At 34.6% G+C, this 18,324-nt stretch overlaps 1 protein-coding gene across 1 annotated transcript; it reads left to right on the top strand.

Moving 5' to 3' along the window:
* Positions 1 to 8,929: 8,929 nt before the first annotated feature.
* On the top strand, positions 8,930 to 16,157 carry LOC144434719 (mitochondrial amidoxime-reducing component 1-like). The gene is made up of 7 exons (XM_078123234.1): positions 8,930 to 9,159; positions 11,323 to 11,514; positions 13,244 to 13,415; positions 14,138 to 14,278; positions 14,724 to 14,785; positions 15,384 to 15,458; positions 16,031 to 16,157. Exons 1-7 carry the CDS (start codon positions 8,930 to 8,932, stop codon positions 16,155 to 16,157), a joined length of 999 nt encoding a protein of 332 aa, XP_077979360.1.
* The last annotated feature ends 2,167 nt before the right edge of the window (positions 16,158 to 18,324 follow it).

The following is an 18,324-nucleotide window of genomic DNA, read 5'->3' as shown; positions in this document are numbered from 1 at the left end:
CGACGCGACCACTACGAGGGTTTCCTACTCGATGATCAGTTGTACGATTTCAAGAAAATATAAAATACAGGAAATGATATGAATTACAGTCAGTGAGTAATCATTAACCTTGCAAATGAACGGATGTATGTTTTTTGTCTGTACACATCATAACTAAAGACATTATTGTGACGTATTGGTGCACTATTCAACAAGTGGTTCATTATTATTTTTGATGTTATTTCGTAAGTTGTCAGTTTTCTGTATAATCTACAATCTCTATGTATCCTTCTTTCTGTATTATCTACAATGTCTATGTATCCTTCTTTCTTTATTATCTACAATGTATATGTATCCTTCTTTCTTTATTATCTACAATGTCTATGTATCCTTTCTGTATTATCTACAATGTCTATGTATCCTTTCTGTATTATCTACAATGTCTATGTATCCTTCTTTCTGTATAATCTACAATGTCTATGTATCCTTTCTGTATTATCTACAATGTCTATGTATCCTTTCTGTATTATCTACAATGTCTATGTATCCTTCTTTCTTTATTATCTACAATGTCTATGTATCCTTCTTTCTGTATAATCTACAATGTCTTCAAGATTTAATTTGGTGCATAAAAATATATATGTCCCGTATAGTACGAATGCCCCTCCCACCCGCCACTTTGCTTCTGGTAGCCAAGCACAATTGCATGTGCCCGATATATGCATTGTAGCACAGTGCTATATAAATGGGGAGAACGGTACTTGCTCCCGGAAACCATTTCAATGCATATCTGAGTCTTCTAATAGTAAACCAAGAGGCTTCCATACCCTTGTGTCGAGAAAGCGCTGCCGGCTGAAGATAAATTGAATACATATCATGTAGTGGACTTGTAATGTTCATATGCTGACCTTTCGTTAACTCCACGGTGCTAGCAGCGATGTAAGAAATAAGCGTTTCTGAACTAGGTCTCAGGTTCGTTTCATTCTCCGGTGTCTTAAATGTGCAAGATAGCATTATTAATTTCGTCTCATGATACCACGTGACAGCCTTCTTTATTTTTGCTTCAGTGGTTGTGACAAAGGAAGAATAAGGCGAAAAGAAAATAATTGTGTGTTTCCGATAACATGACCTCAGAAAGTAGGGTAGGTAGGTCGGGATTTTATTTTATATTTCTATACAGACATGACTGGAGAAAGAAAACAGACGCACGTGAAGGTCAAGATCGAATGGAAGACAAATTTTGTTGTTTAAATGTTTTAAAAAGATGTTTAGGGTGGACGGCTTAAACTTGAATTGGTCGGGTTATCGGAAACTATTTTTTTTATTTATATCACATGAAATTGTTGAATTTTTCTAAAGTTTGTGTATTTTTTCATCATTAAAGTTTTGAACAAGCGTATATGATATCTTGTGTGACTGTAAAATATCGCGTGATTTCAAATGTTTGTGAATATGATATTGCAGATAATAATGTTGATTATTCACGAGGAATCTTTGAATAGGTGACCAGGCCCCATATCCATTTGTGTACGGCAGCAGGACAGTTTAAAAGTCGTGATTTCACCTTGATGTGTAATCACCATGCCTGCTTATTTTCATTCCCTAAATTGTTTTTTTTTTAATATGCCCAAACTTCTAGATTTTTGTCCGAATTTATTTCAATAAAATTTGGTAGAATTTATAAGTATGTTTGTCAATGTTGATATTTATTTCTTAGTGGTTGACTTGTTTATTATTTTTTGTAAACAAAATCCCTAATAAAGCCAGGGGTCGCCTGTGATTTAAATGCATAGATACTATTCCAATTTGTTGCTTTCCTGCGCAAGAGATGTGAGATCGAATTTCTCCTCGTTACCCACTAGTTTGAATGCATACAGTAATTGCACTGGGATAAAAAAAAGACTCAACATCTGATCTTGTAGAAGCAGACTTTCCGATGTTTCACCGTATCAGGTGACCACGTTCAGACGATATGACCGTCCTCACTATATCACTACGTCGTACCTATAACCTTTGAAGAGTCTGTCAGTTATGATGCGCGGTGACGTGATAATAGGACCAGTCTTTACCAATTAATGTAATTGAGGGATGACTCTCGATGATAAGGTTTCATGGAAACAGAACACACATGCCATTGTCAAAAAACTCCACAGTCGATTGTACTGCCTGAGAAAACTGAGATATTTTAATGTTAGCGTAGATCTACTACAAATGTTTTATACTTCAACTTTGAACACTATTTTCACTTTTGGATTAGTATGTTGGGCTGGAAATATTACTAAACAAGACAAAGACAGACTTGACAAAATCATCAGAAAAGCGGCTGGGGTGGTTGGTAAAAAACGGACTAACATTGACAACATATACCACAGACAAATTACAGGGAACAATATTAGCTGACGACACACATCCACTTAGGAAAGAATTTTACAGTCGATATATAGAAAGAAGCGGCAGACTCAGACTACCACGCACCAGAACAACACGCTATAAGCAATCATTCATTCCAGCAGCAATTGAATTACACAATCAACAAATAGACAGACAGACAGACGGACAGTCATATCAGTCAGACAGACAGACAGACAGTCATATCAGTCAGACAGACAGACAGACAGTCATATCAGTCAGACAGACCTCGACTTTAGCCCTACATGCTCACATGTTTAGCTGTGGCTCACCTTTTTGATAGCCTACTATACTCTTTTCGAGTTGTTCTTTTATCTTGATTATGCACGTATTTTGATTGCAAAAGTCTTGCTTTTATGTACTCGTTTTTATTGTTTTTATTTACCTGTTTAAATTGTGTTGTTTCTTTAATGGCAGACACTGATATTTCCTGATAAGGATAAAGAACGTTTTATTGTATTGTATTGTATTGTATTGTATTGTATTGTATTGTATTGTATTGTATTGTATTGTATTGTATTGTATTGCATTGCATTGTATTGTATTGTATTGCATTGCATTTTAAATAAATAAATAAATAAATAAATAAATAAATAAATAAATAAATAAATAAATAAATAAATAAATAAATAAATACAAAGCTATGCTTTAAACATAATTTGCCTGGTTGTAGCTCAGAGGCTTGTCTTATTTAAGGTAGAGCTTCTTGAGATAGTAGCATCAAGACATGTCTCTCGGCTAGAGAGTTTCTTGAGATAGTAACACCAAGACAAGTCTCTGGGTGTAAAGAGCTTCTTGAGATAGTAACACCAAGACAAGTCTCTGGGTGTAGAGAGCTTCTTGAGATAGTAACACCAAGACAAGTCTCTTGGTGTAGAGAGTTTCTTGAGATAGTAACACCAAGACAAGTATCTGGGTGTAGAGAGCTTCTTGAGATAGTAACACCAAGACAAGTATTTGGGTGTGGAGAGCTTCTTGAGATAGTAACACCAAGACAAGTCTCTCGGCTAGAGAGTTTCTTGATATAGTAACACCAAGACAAGTCTCTGGGCTAGAGAGCTTCTTGAGATAGTAATACCAAGTCTCTGGACAAGAGAGTTTCTTGAGATAGTGACATCAAGACAAGTCTCTCTTTGGGTTAGGGTTAGGGTTAGAGTTAGGTTAACTTTCATCCTTAGAATTTCCGACCAATTCAAGTTATTCTAGCAAGGGAGATTCGCTTCCAACAATTGTTTTGACTGTGAGAGTGTTTGTTTACTTATAATATTGCATTATATCCAATGGATGGACTTCTCACCAGGTATTTATAAATGATATAAAATGACATGACAACATAATTTTGGAACAACTAAATTCGTTTCATTTCTAATATAAGCCCCCTTGTGTTAACCTTTTTATGATGCATACTGACTCCGATAGCTTTCATCTTCTTCAGCTTGTCCTAATTACTGTATCAAGTTATTATTTTAGCCACGCCAAAAAAACATTACTATATTATTTCATTTAAATAATTACGTAAATTACATGTAAATGTTCATACTTGCGTACATGTAGAAGGGTCTCAGTTAAAAGTGTTCATTTACACAATGACCTAATTAGCATAGTCAAGCCGTCTGATGTATTGAATCTTTGCCCACTTCAACTAATCAGCTGAAGGGAATATTTTAAAATCGTAATAACGACTTGATACGCGAAATTAGAACAAAGTGAAAATGATGAGACCTATCAAAGTCAGTCAGTCAGTCAGTCAGTCAGTCAGCACCGTAAACAACAGGCTATCTTCTCGTGTACTCATCATCAAAGTCAGTCATGAGTCAGTCAGTCAGTCAGTCAGTCAGTCAGTCAGTTATGAGTCAGTCAGTCAGTCAGTCAGTCAGTCAGTCAGTCAGCACCGTAAACAGGCTATCTTCTCGTGTACTCATCATCAAAGTCAGTCATGAGTCAGTCAGTCAGTCAGTCAGTCAGTCAGTCAGTCAGTCAGTGCCGTAAACAGGCTATCTTCAGGTGCACTCATCATCAAAGTCAGTCAGTCAGCGCCGTAAACAGGCTATCTTCTCGTGTACTCATCATCAAAGTCAGTCAGTCAGTCAGTCAGTCAGTCAGTCAGTCAGTCAGCGCCGTAAACAGGCTATCTTCTCGTGTACCCATCATCAAAGTACCCATCATCAAAATATCACTTTTAAAAAAAACCCGTATATGTTGTAGTGTTTGTGACGTGTATAGTCTACACTGATAAATAGGCCAAAGTGAGTCACAGTACCAGACTATTCCACATTCATCAAAACAAAACCTGTGAGTGTCCTGGCATTACTACAATATATTTTTTACACGTATTTTCATCCAATCCAGTGCAGCCACTAATTTTATTAGGTCAGTCAACTATGAGAATAGAACAATTGCCCTTCTTGATAAGTTGTTGTTGATAAGCATGCAATTCTACATTGCGCTTTAGAGAACTTTGGCGCCGTAAAACAATTACGAATGTTGGTGATCTTTGAGACCTCTCCGACTACGTCACAGCGAATTACATCCTCCAGACATTCAGGTTTGAGACGATTTCCTCAGGATTCTCTTAGGACTGCTAATGTTAATGAAATTTAATTTTCTCTCAGAACAGTATACCTGCGTGGGCTTACATATTATGGATTGTATAGTTGTTGTGTTTTTAAAGACAAAGCAGTCGAAAACAATACAGACAAGCAGCTTGATGACGTTATCTTTCAAGATCTTAAGACTACCTACTCTCAATAAGTGTTATCAAAATATCACTTTTAAAAAAAAACTAATTTCCAGGGGTCTCTTTTCATAAATTTTGATAAAATTTAAATGCTATTTTTAAATCTCCAGCAGTCATTTATATGAGTATTTTTACTATTTTTTTTCAATACTTGTTTACAGGATAAAATGATAATAAATAATAATCTTACATGCTTTGTTCGAGACATTTTTCAAACATGTGTACAAGTCATATATCCTGTGTTTTTGGGTAATTTTCACAATATTGATCTCAGATAAATGACTGAGTACAGTTTCTGAAGATTTATACGGATGAGTACCATTCGCATTCTTTGGATCTGAACATGAACTATCTTATTGTATGTATTGCTTTAGAAGTATGGCACAGTCACATATCCACGTGGGCTAAGATTCTATGGTTCAAGTACGAAACATCTGCATCATTTAATATGCATTTCCGAATCTTCGCAGAGCATGTCAGTTGTCATCGGTCGCTGTCACCATAGCGACCGATAACCATGTTTTGTGAATAGGGATGTTTGTACCAGGGACCATCCGTGAATTGAGTCTTAGCTTTGGTTTGAGGCTGTTTACTTATAATCTTTCTCTGAATCTTTCAGAAAATGTCGATGAAATGCAGACAAATCACAGGCGCTTCCTGTTTTTCGCCCAAACTATTATAACAAAACCACGTGAAGTTGCAACCATCGCAGATGTTACATTTTGTCGTTCTCGTTTGCTTCTGTGGACAACGGTCTTCTAGAAGTGGCTATTATTTGAAATATCATTTGATTGTGCGTACACAAGGTGACTAATAAAAATGATCCAGAGGCTATTCAGTTTTCTAAAAAAAGTACCGTCTGTTCAATAGATGTACATTGTGTAACTTGGCATGTCTGTCAGTGTGCTTAAATCGGCATATTTTTTTCATCCATGTGCATCAAGACGTGCCACTAGTAAACTGTTCGCTAGAAAGAATCAAACGAGACTTAAAATCAGTTATTAATGCTACGAAGATTATGACTACAAGATACATATCTCCGGGTAATATTTTGTCATAGAATTGTATATTACAACACCACGGTATGTCACCACCTTCCGCCATTCACATATTCTCTCGCTGCTCTGAATTTCATTGTAATGGTGCACTTGAAAGCTGTATTTAGTGAAGGAAGACAGACAGAGCCGTGAGGCAAATCAGAACTTCGTTTCCGTGAACTCGCGCGTGAACTCAAAACCCCCAGTTAAAAGGTTTCCCGACTTCTAATTATAATGTAAGCCCTCAGAGAGTGTGCATGTTAAACCAGGGGTAAAATATGCTAGACATATATGTATTTGTCAAAGTTCACATAATGTGTTCTGAAATGGTCGTTGGTTTCCTCGAGGCTACTTCCCGAAAAATACACTTAGTGTTATGGACTACATTTATTTAAAAGTCAGATGAAAAAAAGGGTATTCGTACAAGGTCAAAATGTAAATATTGTTGATTTCATGTGGCGTATAAGTGTAATCCCCCCAAAAAACAAAGTGTTTTTTAAAAGTAAAAACATTATATCACTGTAATACTGTTATAACAGACGTTAAATGAACATCTCAAAGAATCGATGGTTTTCGCTCACTATAAAATACTCATACCAGGCCTTCTAATGATGTAATCAAAGAGCATCTATTTCTCATTACTTAACCAGGAAGAGTTAATTTTATAGGTACCGCTAATTTCACACATATTATGTAAATGAGCTAATTGTGATACAAATGTTATTTTGTGTAATTGCATATCAAGTTCTACAGACCAATCACTTACATTTCTCCAAAGTACATGTCACAACGAGTAAGAAATTAAAATTGGTGACATTATTTGACTCTTCCTCTAGATCTGCCATCGATTCCTATAGGTATCATCACAATCTGTATTTTATTGTACACGCTACAGGAGATGACATGCATAGCACTGAGGTAAAACCTTTTACTGGGTACTACTACCTTCTAGTCCCGTGTTTTTGCTGAAACAAAAACAAAAAACACATTCCAGCGAAAGCGGCTTACAGTGAAAACAATTTCCTCATATATGTTACTTCTATGACACCTATCAGCGTGAAGACCGACGTACATTTCATTCCTTTTTAATAAGTGGGGAGTCACGGGAAGTCATGGCGACTGTAAATACACGTACACAGAAAGGTAAAACGTCATAAACTACGTTGTCTATCACGACCGAGCAGAGACATGACGCCAAGAAAAGATTGCTCACTACTTGTAGGTGTGTAAATTCTTCCAGTGTGTATTCCACCGTACCATAGTCATTCATTCAACAGACTTGTGGTCTATTGTTGGAACGTTAACTTCACTCAATATTAAATCCAGTCACTTACAAACTGTTACCATTCAATTGAAACGTACACAATGCATGTTTTAAGGAGAATTTGTCGATTAAATGTGGTGTTACAAGTCATTCTTCTTTATCTTCAAATACGTCTAGATCTGCTCAGTCACTTTTCAATTTACTGATACATAAATTTCTTGACAATTTCGTTCATAAACGGTCCTTTATTCGTCATTTTCCTTCTTACGTGTATTCATTGCCGAATCTGCAGAGCTAGCTCACGAGTTAGTGAGTGATCAGTCAGTCAGTCAGTCAGTCAGTCAGTCAGTGAAATATACAGCTATACAATTATACAGTTCTTCCTCTCCTTTGATACATGGAGGAGTTACATCATAGACGTTGGAGAAAGACTCTGTACAACTTAACGTCCATGATTACATCAGCAATAAGCTCAAAACTACACTTGACATTTTGACATGGATAATGAAGTCCAAATTTGAAATGACATACTGAACTAAATGCGCGCAGCAACCATAATATTGCCAATCATTAATGAATACGTGTGCTGCCTACTTTGGAAACGATGCTCGCTCTCTCTCTCTCTCTCTCTCTCTCTCTCTCTCTCTCTCTCTCTCTCTCTCTCTCTCTCTCTCTCTCTCTCTCTCTCTCTCTCTCTCTCTCTCTCTCTCTCTCTCTCTCTCTCTCTCCTCCCTCCCTCCCTCCCTCCCCCCCCCCTCTCTCTCTCTCTCTCTCTCTCTCTCTCTCTCTCTCTCTCTCTCTCTCTCTCTCTCTCTCTCTCTCTCTCTCTCTCTCTCTCTCTCTCTCTCTCTCTCTCTCTCTCTCTCTCTCTCTCTCTCTCTCTCTCTCTCTCTCTCTCTCTCTCTCTCTCTCTCTACAGTGACACTAAGATTAACCATGATAAATTCAGTTTATCAAAAAGGAAGACTTTAGAGTAAGTACATCATACATAAGCTTGTTACACGAAATTTATGCAGTGCAGAATGAAAGTGTTATGAAATAAACCCTTTCAGTCAAAGTGTTTAAGACATTGACGTTGCCTAGTATTTCAGTAAGTCGTGACAAAACAAGCCGTGGAAGTACGTGATACATGTACTTTCATCGTAGACTATTAAACAATATTCCTGTATTGAGTTTTATTGCCCGAGGACTTTTATGAGCGCGTATAACGTGCGCCCCCATGCGGCAATATGTGACATAGAAATAGAAAATAGGCCTATAATTAAACGGAAAAGGTAAAATAAGATCAGAAATAAAGGGCAAAATTCCGTCTGTCCTGTTTGACTTGCCATACTCAACTATAACAAACACACAACGTTACGTCCAATGTCGTATCTCTAATGGTGAGTGTGAAAATGATTGATTGCAGGCTGTGTAACAAAAAATTTATGTTATGTGTCCGTAAGTGCAAAGGTCACCAAAGACCCGGTACGGTAGCTGAACTTAGCTGAAAATTTATTAGGCATGTCTAGCATCGGCTCATACAAACCCATTGTTATTGGCGGATTAGCCGTTTGTGCGGCCACCGGGTTAATCTTGTACAAAATTTGGACGAAAAAGAAGACGAAAGAATTCGAGTTAGTCGGAAAACTTGACCAAATTGTTATTTATCCAGTGAAATCATGTCGTGGTATGACAATATCGCAGGCTGACTGCCTCAAACAAAGTCTGAAATACAAATCTCTGATGGATAGGTTGGTGCAATACTTAAGTAATAATAATATATTTTAGAAGCGTTCCCGTCAGAACGCCATTGACCCCTCTCGTCTAAATATCGAGGGAGAGGTATTTCCCTGTCTTTCGTAGAATCATTCGCACTTGAAGTTGTACGGATACTGAGAGTAACAGACCTTGCTCGCTGTGTAAGTCAAACGTGCTGGCCAGGTGGAGGTTCTCGGGCCAGGGTTCATCAAAGTTAAATCAGATTGAGGTCAGATCGTTGAAATGAAATACACTAGCACTAGATAATTTAGAATAAGCAGATATTATGCATACCTTATTCTGAATTTGAATTTTCAATTTGATAAACTTAAGTCTCAAATCTGTTCTCCATCAGTGATATTAGATAAGATATAGAATAATATCTTTATTACTTACAACAACCGTATTATAACATTGACAATTCTACAGTCAACATAATCCACAACCACAAAGTAGCCCTGCTTGAAGACGTTCATAGATCCTTTATTTTCTTCTCTGGAGAAGCCAATGTCGCGTCTGTCAGCAAGACAACAATTTGCCAAAAACTGAAAACTGCTTTGTTATCGATTCTAATGGAAATCATTATTATTATTGTTATTTTTATATGCTGTAAGACATATTTTTCAAGTTAGATATAATTACAGTCAGTGGTGTTTTTAATCTCACTGGGCACTAGATATATACGTCTGTGTTCAACCTCGGAGTAATCACAATGTATACTGTCAATGTCAGTATAATTACTCCAAGGTTCAACCCATATCTCTATAGTGTACAAATTCAACACTTAGCTAGCAAGGTCACATGCCTGAACAGATTATACATAGCTTTGAAACTTTATCAACTGTGACCACCAAGATGTATGTGTCAGGATAGCATTGGAACACCATAAAGAGACGTAGCAAAAAAGGCACGAACGACTGTCAACAGTCTAGCATTGTATAAACATACAATAGAGACCTTTATATTGTCTATACATAAGAATGGCCTAGTTCTTTCAAAGCTTTAGACATGCACATACATGATTTATTTTGTGCTTTCAATGTCAACCAATTTAATGTTAGTCTCATTTGCCCTGAAAGTGAATGCCACTAGAGCACTACAACTCTAATGCATTTCTGTGTTCTTGATCTCAAACTACCATTCAAGTGATCAAGCCAAGATCTAAGATTTTGTTAGGGTGACCCTATTTTTTGTTTGTTTCTCTATATATATATGGTCTTTTATTAGTGTAGTTAAAGGCCATCGGCCCAAAATACAATGTACAAATAATTTACCCACAAACATGGCAGGAGAAAATGAAAGAATATACATAACACTCAGACAACGGCATGCACTTCCTTACGTAGCTTCATAGCATGGAATACATATACAGCTAACTTTTGAATAATAACAGTATCGGGTGAAGTCATTAAATCTATAAATTTACGACAGGTAAAGTTGTTTCTCATTACCCAACCAACCCAAATTTTCAGCTCTGATATAAAAAAAAAAAAAATTCGCCCACCCTTAAAAATTTGCCCTCCTTCAGTGGCAAAAATAAGCAAATGTCTGGGCTGTCATAGCAATGGCGACACACTTGTTTATGAACAGAGCAATTCTTTAATGACAGAAGTCATTCAAATAGGGGGCCTGAGAACATGCCAATTGTGTAGAGAAGCTGGGAAAGGGCTTGTTACCAGGAATCCAATAAAAATATGAGGGAGTGGAGGAAAAGGCGAAGCAGAGAAACATAAAGAAGATGATTTTTTATTTTTTTAGCTAATTTTTTTAAATTGACCGACTGACCCCATAGTTCCTATGAAAAAGTAATGAGAAACACAAAAATAGGGGCACCTTTAGACTAAGTACAGAAATCTTGTCTGACTTTCAAAGTACAATCAAAAACTTTACTGAATCTATGAGAGCTTAGCCTATGATGTCATCTTTGTGGCAGTATTATTATTTGATTTAACTTTGACCTATATATGATCAAATACAAAACTTGTTCTGCTTTATTCATTCATTTATTCAGTGGATTTCTTCATAAAAATGGTTGTATTAAGATTTATGAAAATGATTTTATGTAAATTGACATTCTGTTTAAATGTTCTACATCTAAAGTTGCATAAATTTGACTAAAATTATAGACATGCATTGTTTTTGTTTTTAATATCTAGACATTGGATGATTCTGGATGGTGAAGATAGATTCATGACTATTCGACATGATCCACGAATGGTCCTGATTTCTACAAGTGTGACTTCTGATGGTAAATATCTTTTACTTGATGCACCTGACATGACTACACTTCAAGTCCCTGTAGATGTCCGTGAACTGCCAAGAAGTGAACAGAAAACAATGGATGTACGGTATGGTAACAAATTAAGTTGTTTAATATATAATTTATGTATACGATGTATAGATATAGTGCTAGTCTTGCAAAGCAACATGTGTTCTCCTAGCAAAAAGGAAAGAGAAGGTGGGAATTCAGGTTGTCTTTCAACAGAGAATTTAATCTGTTAACTTCACTGTAAAATAAACAAGACTTTTCAGACCCACATTTAATAGTGGGCAGGAAAACAATAATATATACCTAGTCTCCCTTAATATGTTCATTAGAAGAACAGTAAAACATACTAGTAATAATACATTCTTGTACCACGACCAAGAGTTCTTGTTACTTATGAGTAATGTTTCACCTGTTCAGGGATGGGGGGGGGGGGGGGGTCATACCAATTACATCATCTCTACAATCATTGCCACTATGCCACCTCGTGCTAAAGCCAGGAAACAGACAGTTTGACAAAGCCTGTCGACCTGAACAGGTGAAATGTTACTTGTAAGTAATAAGAACCATTGGTCTCGGTTCAAGAATGTATTAGTACTAGTGCCAAGCCTACATTGGCAGTTATTTTCACTTTACATTTATATAATGTAATGTGTGTGTATGTATGTATGACACTGTATGTATGTGTGTGTGAGTGTGTGTGTGTGTGTGTGTGTGTGTGTGTGTGTGTGTGTGTGTGTGTGAGTGTGTGTGTGTGTGTGTGAGTGTATGCATGTTTGTGTGTGTATATACATGTATTATTAATACAAACAAACAAACAATTATGAATGAATTATATCCCTATTCGAAGTATCATTCAAAGTAGAATGTGCCTTAAAAACTTTGAAATACAAATGTTATAGGGTAGTAGTTATAACTTCAGGCAAAGGCTCCAATTTCAGGCTTTGAAAATATTTTCTCCATACATGCCAACATGAGAACAGAAATTTGGTAGTGTCCATGCTTTGTGATGAAATCCTAGTAAGGACATTGAGGCTGAGGTCAATTATATGATTTTAATGACATGGTAATGTGAGTAATGAAAAGCACATGGGTTACTGCATATAGTACCGGGGGAATAGTTATACGATATTAGGAAGCACATGGGTAGTTTGATCACTGCATGTACTACCTGGGAATAGTTATACTGGTATTAGGAAGCATATGGGTAATTTGATCACTGCATGTACTGCCTGTGAATAGTTATACTGGTATTAGGAAGCATGTGGGTAATTTGATCACCGCATGTACTGCCTGGGAATAGTTACACTGGTATTAGGAAGCACATGGGTAATTTGATTACTGCAAGTACTACCTGTGAATAGTTATACTGGTATTAGGAAGCATGTGGGTAATTTGATCACTGCAAGTATTGCCTGTGAATAGTTATACTGGTATTAGGAAGCACATGGGTAATTTGATCACTGCAAGTACTACCTGTTATACTGGTATTAGGAAGCATATGGGTAATTTGATTACAGCAAGTATTGCCTGTGAATAGTTATACTGGTATTAGGAAGCATATGGGTAATTTGATTACTGCATATATTACCTGGGAATAGTTATACTGGTATTAGGAAGTATATGGGTAATTTGATTACTGCAAGTACTGCCTGTGAATAATTATACTGGTATTAGGAAGCATATGGGTAATTTGATTACTGCATATATTACCTGGGAATAGTTATACTGGTATTAGGAAGTATATGGGTAATTTGATTACTGCAAGTACTGCCTGTGAATAGTTAGTATTATATGAAACTAAATTTCAGGGTATTTGGACGTCCTATGCAAGGCAATTATTGTGGAAAGGAGGCAGAAGAATGGCTAAGTTCATTTTTGAAGACAGATGGATGTAAACTTGTTCATTTAAGTTCTGATCTTAATCTCATTGATACAAGCCAAACTAAAAGGGCAAGACAGATTGGCAAGAAAGGGGATGTGGTAAGTAACTTATTAGTCTTATTAGTAATTTATTAGTTTCTTGTATTGATTACAGCTATCAACTTAGATATGATTTTGGGTGATAAAATGGCATTTTGATAACTTATTCAACTTTGAAATTTTGCAAAGAAGCCTTCGCTGCATTTCACATGTGTTCCTGCAAGGGTCTATGGGAAGACATTTGGTGATGATGTCACATTTATTGCAAGGGTCTATGGGAAGACATTTGGTGATGATATCACATTTACTGTAAGGGTCTATGGGAAGACATTTGGTGATGATATCACATTTACTGCAGTCTCTTTGTCTTGGCACACTATATATTTGTACCATCTCATAATTTCCAACTTTACATCAATTTATTGAGGGTATACAAATGTATGCCAGTGAGAGGATGTTTCAAGTTAGGAATTGTAAGAGACAAAATCTTTGCCAACTGGCACTACAAGGCAGTATTGAAACAGCACCAGTGAATGTGCAGTATAGACAAAAATGTTCATTTCAGGAGTTCCCAAAAATTAGCGAATTGAAAGAGCTGACAGTACCATCAACTTTTTGCCATGAAGTGCTGGAGGTGCTAGACAATTTTCAAAGTACTAATAAACAGTATTCAAGCCTAAACTTCTGGTCAAAAATCTGCTTCTGAACAGCGCCACCAGTGGCCAAACCAGTCAACCTTGTAATATTCCAATAACCAGAATATGGTACAATACTTTTAACAGATAGGCTATCAGGATGAAGCAGCATTCATGTTACTTGGTAAATCATCAGTGGAGGACTTAAATGAGAAGTTAGAAAAGTCTGTTTCTATAAAGAACTTTAGACCAAATTTTATTGTTACTGGAAGCCAACCATATGCAGAGGTAGGTTGCAAGATTTTTGTGATTTCATTAGCAATTTTTGTTAGTTCAATTTGATATAAATTCAATTATTATCATTATTATTATTATTATAAATTTATTCCATACAGTCAACTGACTTTTATGCTGCTTTGACCTGCACAGCATGCTGTTGTGTTCCTTAGCATAGAATCATGATGCAAGTCCCAAATTTAATAGCAGAGTGTATTAGTTTTCACATCCATTTGCAAATCCAGTGGTATGTCAGGACCACTAATTTTTCCAAAATCATACTGGATCAATTAGTGCAGAAAATAGCATTTATGATTATTTTGAAAATCTACACTGCCAATCCCTGTGGATGTCAGCATTGAAAACAAAATGAAATCATGAATATTAGTATGTTTATTCAGTGTATATTTTATATTTATTTTATTCAGTATATACTTTATATTTATTACACTTTCAGGATGACTGGAAATATATCAAGATTGGAAATATTATCCTACGCCATATGAAATGTGATGATAGGTAAGATATTATAGTTCCGTGAAATAGTGCCCTACATGCCCTACATATTCTAACACTGTATGTTATATTGTTTTCAATGGAGAAAGTGATGATGATGTAGTGGTCTGTATATTACAGTACTTACCAAAATCAACCTGGAAGTATTTTGATAGAAAAAAAAAGTATTGTGTTCAGCAAAGTTTATTTCTGAAAAAGGTCAGCTTGTGGAATGAAATTCTGTCATAATCCTACTCAAGCTGTATACTGGTGTGAGAATGAAATTTTTATACAGCAAAAATATTGCAACAGTATATATGCCTTAGGGTCAAGGATACATAAACACTTTGCTATGTGTCATACTGATTGCATTCTTGCCCTCAGGCATATAACCCAATATCAAGGCAATAATAAATAATATTGTTTTGTATCGTGTTCAGTGTTATGTAGATAATCATACTTCATTTTCCATCACCTAGAACCATATTGATTTTATGGTAATGACCATGAAAGGAGAATAATGATCCGCAAGTTGAGAATACAGATTTCCACTGTAATATCATTCTCAATTTCTAATTACATTGTACTAAATACTGAATTAATCATTATTTGGGTTATTTAGATGTACTGTTACTACAGTTGATCCTGAGACTGGTGTACGTTCTGAGTCCAATGAACCATTGATGACATTAAAAAAGTAAGTAAAAAGTTCGCATTGATAGGTAAATTGTCAGTAAGTGAACAAGAGCAAGATTTATGGCAGGGGGGCTGAGGAGAACATGGGAGGGGCCAAGGAAAAAAATTGAATATAAAGATTCTCAGTGATGTGATACAGCTTGTCAGTAATTATCTTTGAAATTTTATTTGCCATAGAAAATGTTCATCATTTCACTTTGTTCAGATGTGGCACAAATTGAAACTATTTTTGCCAAAGTTTTTTAAATTGTTATTTCATTTGCCACAGAATGTTTTATTTTATGGGTATATTAACCCCCCAATGCACTTTGTTCCAACGTTGAAAATCACATAACCTGAGTAGAGAAGTAATTTTGATAAATTTATGGAAATGTTTGGCAAGATGTTGTGTATTTTCTCACTATTGTCCATACTAGTATGTTTATGTCAAGATAAATCTGGTATAACCAGATACAGCAGTGTAAATATTTTAAAGGCCAGGGTTTCAATCCCAAGTTCTCATGTTAGTGTTATCTTATCAGTAGAGCCATAAGCATTATATATAATTAATTAATGACTGCTTTGTTTTAACAGGTATAGGATGTGTAAAGCTGAAGATAAACCACTATACAAGGAGTCTCCATTGTTTGGTGTACATTTAGCCCTTGATACTGAAGGTTCCGTGAAGATTGGAGATTCTGTCTATGCATGCTTTGAGTAGGACATATTGGTTACTGTAGTTTGGATGATGTCATACAATGACAGGTCCAGAGTAGCAAAGGTGAAATATAAGTTTTGCCTTAAAAGCAGAGTTTTTCAATTAATTAATATTCATATTTCATTGGTGATGCTAAAAATTAACAAAGCATTCCCAATGGAAAGATACAAAATGGTAACAATTTGGTGATTTTTTTTTTTTGTATTTTGGCGAAATGTATTTTAGAACTGTAAAGATTTTGTGTACTTGAATTTGAAGGGTAAAGCTACTTTCGTAGAATGCACCTCACAAATAAACACTCCAAACTTTTACTATTACTTTGTTCAAGAAAACTCCAACTTTAATAATCTCAATTAAAACCAATAAAAAAAATTGGTTGAGTCACCATAGAAGATTTTTAAAAAGAGGTCAAAATGTTATCAAAGTTAAGCCATTTTAGAATCCAATATGGTCGTAAAATCCAATATGGCTGCCAAATACTGTGGTAACTTAAAGTGTCTTGAAAAAATGAAAGATTGACAATTCCCTTGAAAAGAAGACGATGAACCCCAAATTTCTTTAATCCTCTTTTTACCAGGAGGTAGGTATTTGTTTGTACACAAAAACTCCAAGTTCGGAAAACAGTATTAAATTATTCCTTCAACCATAGATCTTATGTGTGATGGGTCTATGCTTCAACAGGACACAGAGAGACAAGCTTACATACATGTAATGGCAAAGTTTTAGAGAGATTTTGAATACTTTGATTTTCAGTGACATTTGTCTCTGAGGTCTATTCTACCTTAAAGAGCAAAACTGTAATTTTCATTTCAGTCCCTCTCTGAATTTTTTATTGCAAATATCATTGACACAATATTGTGTTATTTACATCATGGAAAATATTATCAAGCTGTTATTTACTGCATTGAAGGAAAAAAGGCCAATCTTGTACTATTTATAGATGAGGTATATAGTTCATTTTGAAATACATGAACTAGTATTTTCTAACTGAAATATCAGCCATTATTGATACGGATACAAACGATAATTTGTGCTATTTGATATAAAAATTAAAAGAAGCAATTCTTAATCAAGTTTTAGGGTCTACTTTTATATAAGGCAAAATAAAATAAATTGTGTGTTTTCGATAACCTAACCAACCCTAGTCACGCTGCCTACCAAAAAAGAAATTCTTTTTCTTTTTGACCTTCATGCACATCAGTTTTCTTTCCCCAGTGATATCTGTATATAATTCATCAAAGTATCAAAGAAGTATTCTGACCAACATTTCATTTGTGTTTGGGTTGTAGCAATATTTTTCAATTAAAAAGGTACAAGTGAAATAAAATAACATCCTGACACATGCACACCTACCCTATTTTCTGAGGCCATCTTCTCGGAAACTCACAATAATTTTTTTTCCTGAATGCATTGATACATATATAAAATTCTATTATATCAGCGAATTCAGGGATCATATCAATGGAAAGACATAGTGTTACAGTAAACAAGTTACAATACAATATAATATAATACAATATAATACAATACAATACAATATAATATAATACAATACAATATAATACAATACAATATGATATAATACAATATGATATAATACAATACAATATAATACAATACAATACAATACAATACAATACATTATAATACAATATAATATAATACAATATAATACAATACAATATAATACAATACAATATAATATAATACAATATAATACAATACAATATAATATAATACAATACAATACAATATAATACAATACAATACAATATAATATAATACATTACAATATAATATAATATAATACAATACAATACAATATAATACAATATAATATAATACAATATAATATAATACAATACAATATAATACAATATAATATAATACAATACAATACAATATAATACAATACAATATAATACAATACATTATAATACAATATAATATAATACAATATAATACAATACAATATAATACAATATAATATAATACAATATAATATAATACAATACAATATAATACAATATAATATAATACAATATAATATAATACAATATAATACAATACAATATAATACAATACAATATAATACAATACAATATAATACAATACAATACAATATTTTATACCATGCACGAGCCAAGTTGAACAAAAAATATTGAATGTA

Source organism: Glandiceps talaboti, chromosome 4 (assembly GCF_964340395.1).
Source record: "Glandiceps talaboti chromosome 4, keGlaTala1.1, whole genome shotgun sequence".
Taxonomy (NCBI): domain Eukaryota; kingdom Metazoa; phylum Hemichordata; class Enteropneusta; family Spengelidae; genus Glandiceps; species Glandiceps talaboti.
This window is presented reverse-complemented; position numbering and strand designations above follow the sequence as displayed.

Bases quoted from the DNA above. Each gene is read 5' to 3' on its own strand.
- LOC144434719 (XM_078123234.1), top strand. From the start codon at position 8,930: ATGTCTAGCATCGGCTCATACAAACCCATTGTTATTGGCGGATTAGCC. The intron at 9,160-11,322 runs GTTGGTGCAATA...TTTAATATCTAG, and splicing joins TACAAATCTCTGATGGATAG to ACATTGGATGATTCTGGATG. The intron at 11,515-13,243 runs GTATGGTAACAA...ACTAAATTTCAG, and splicing joins CAGAAAACAATGGATGTACG to GGTATTTGGACGTCCTATGC.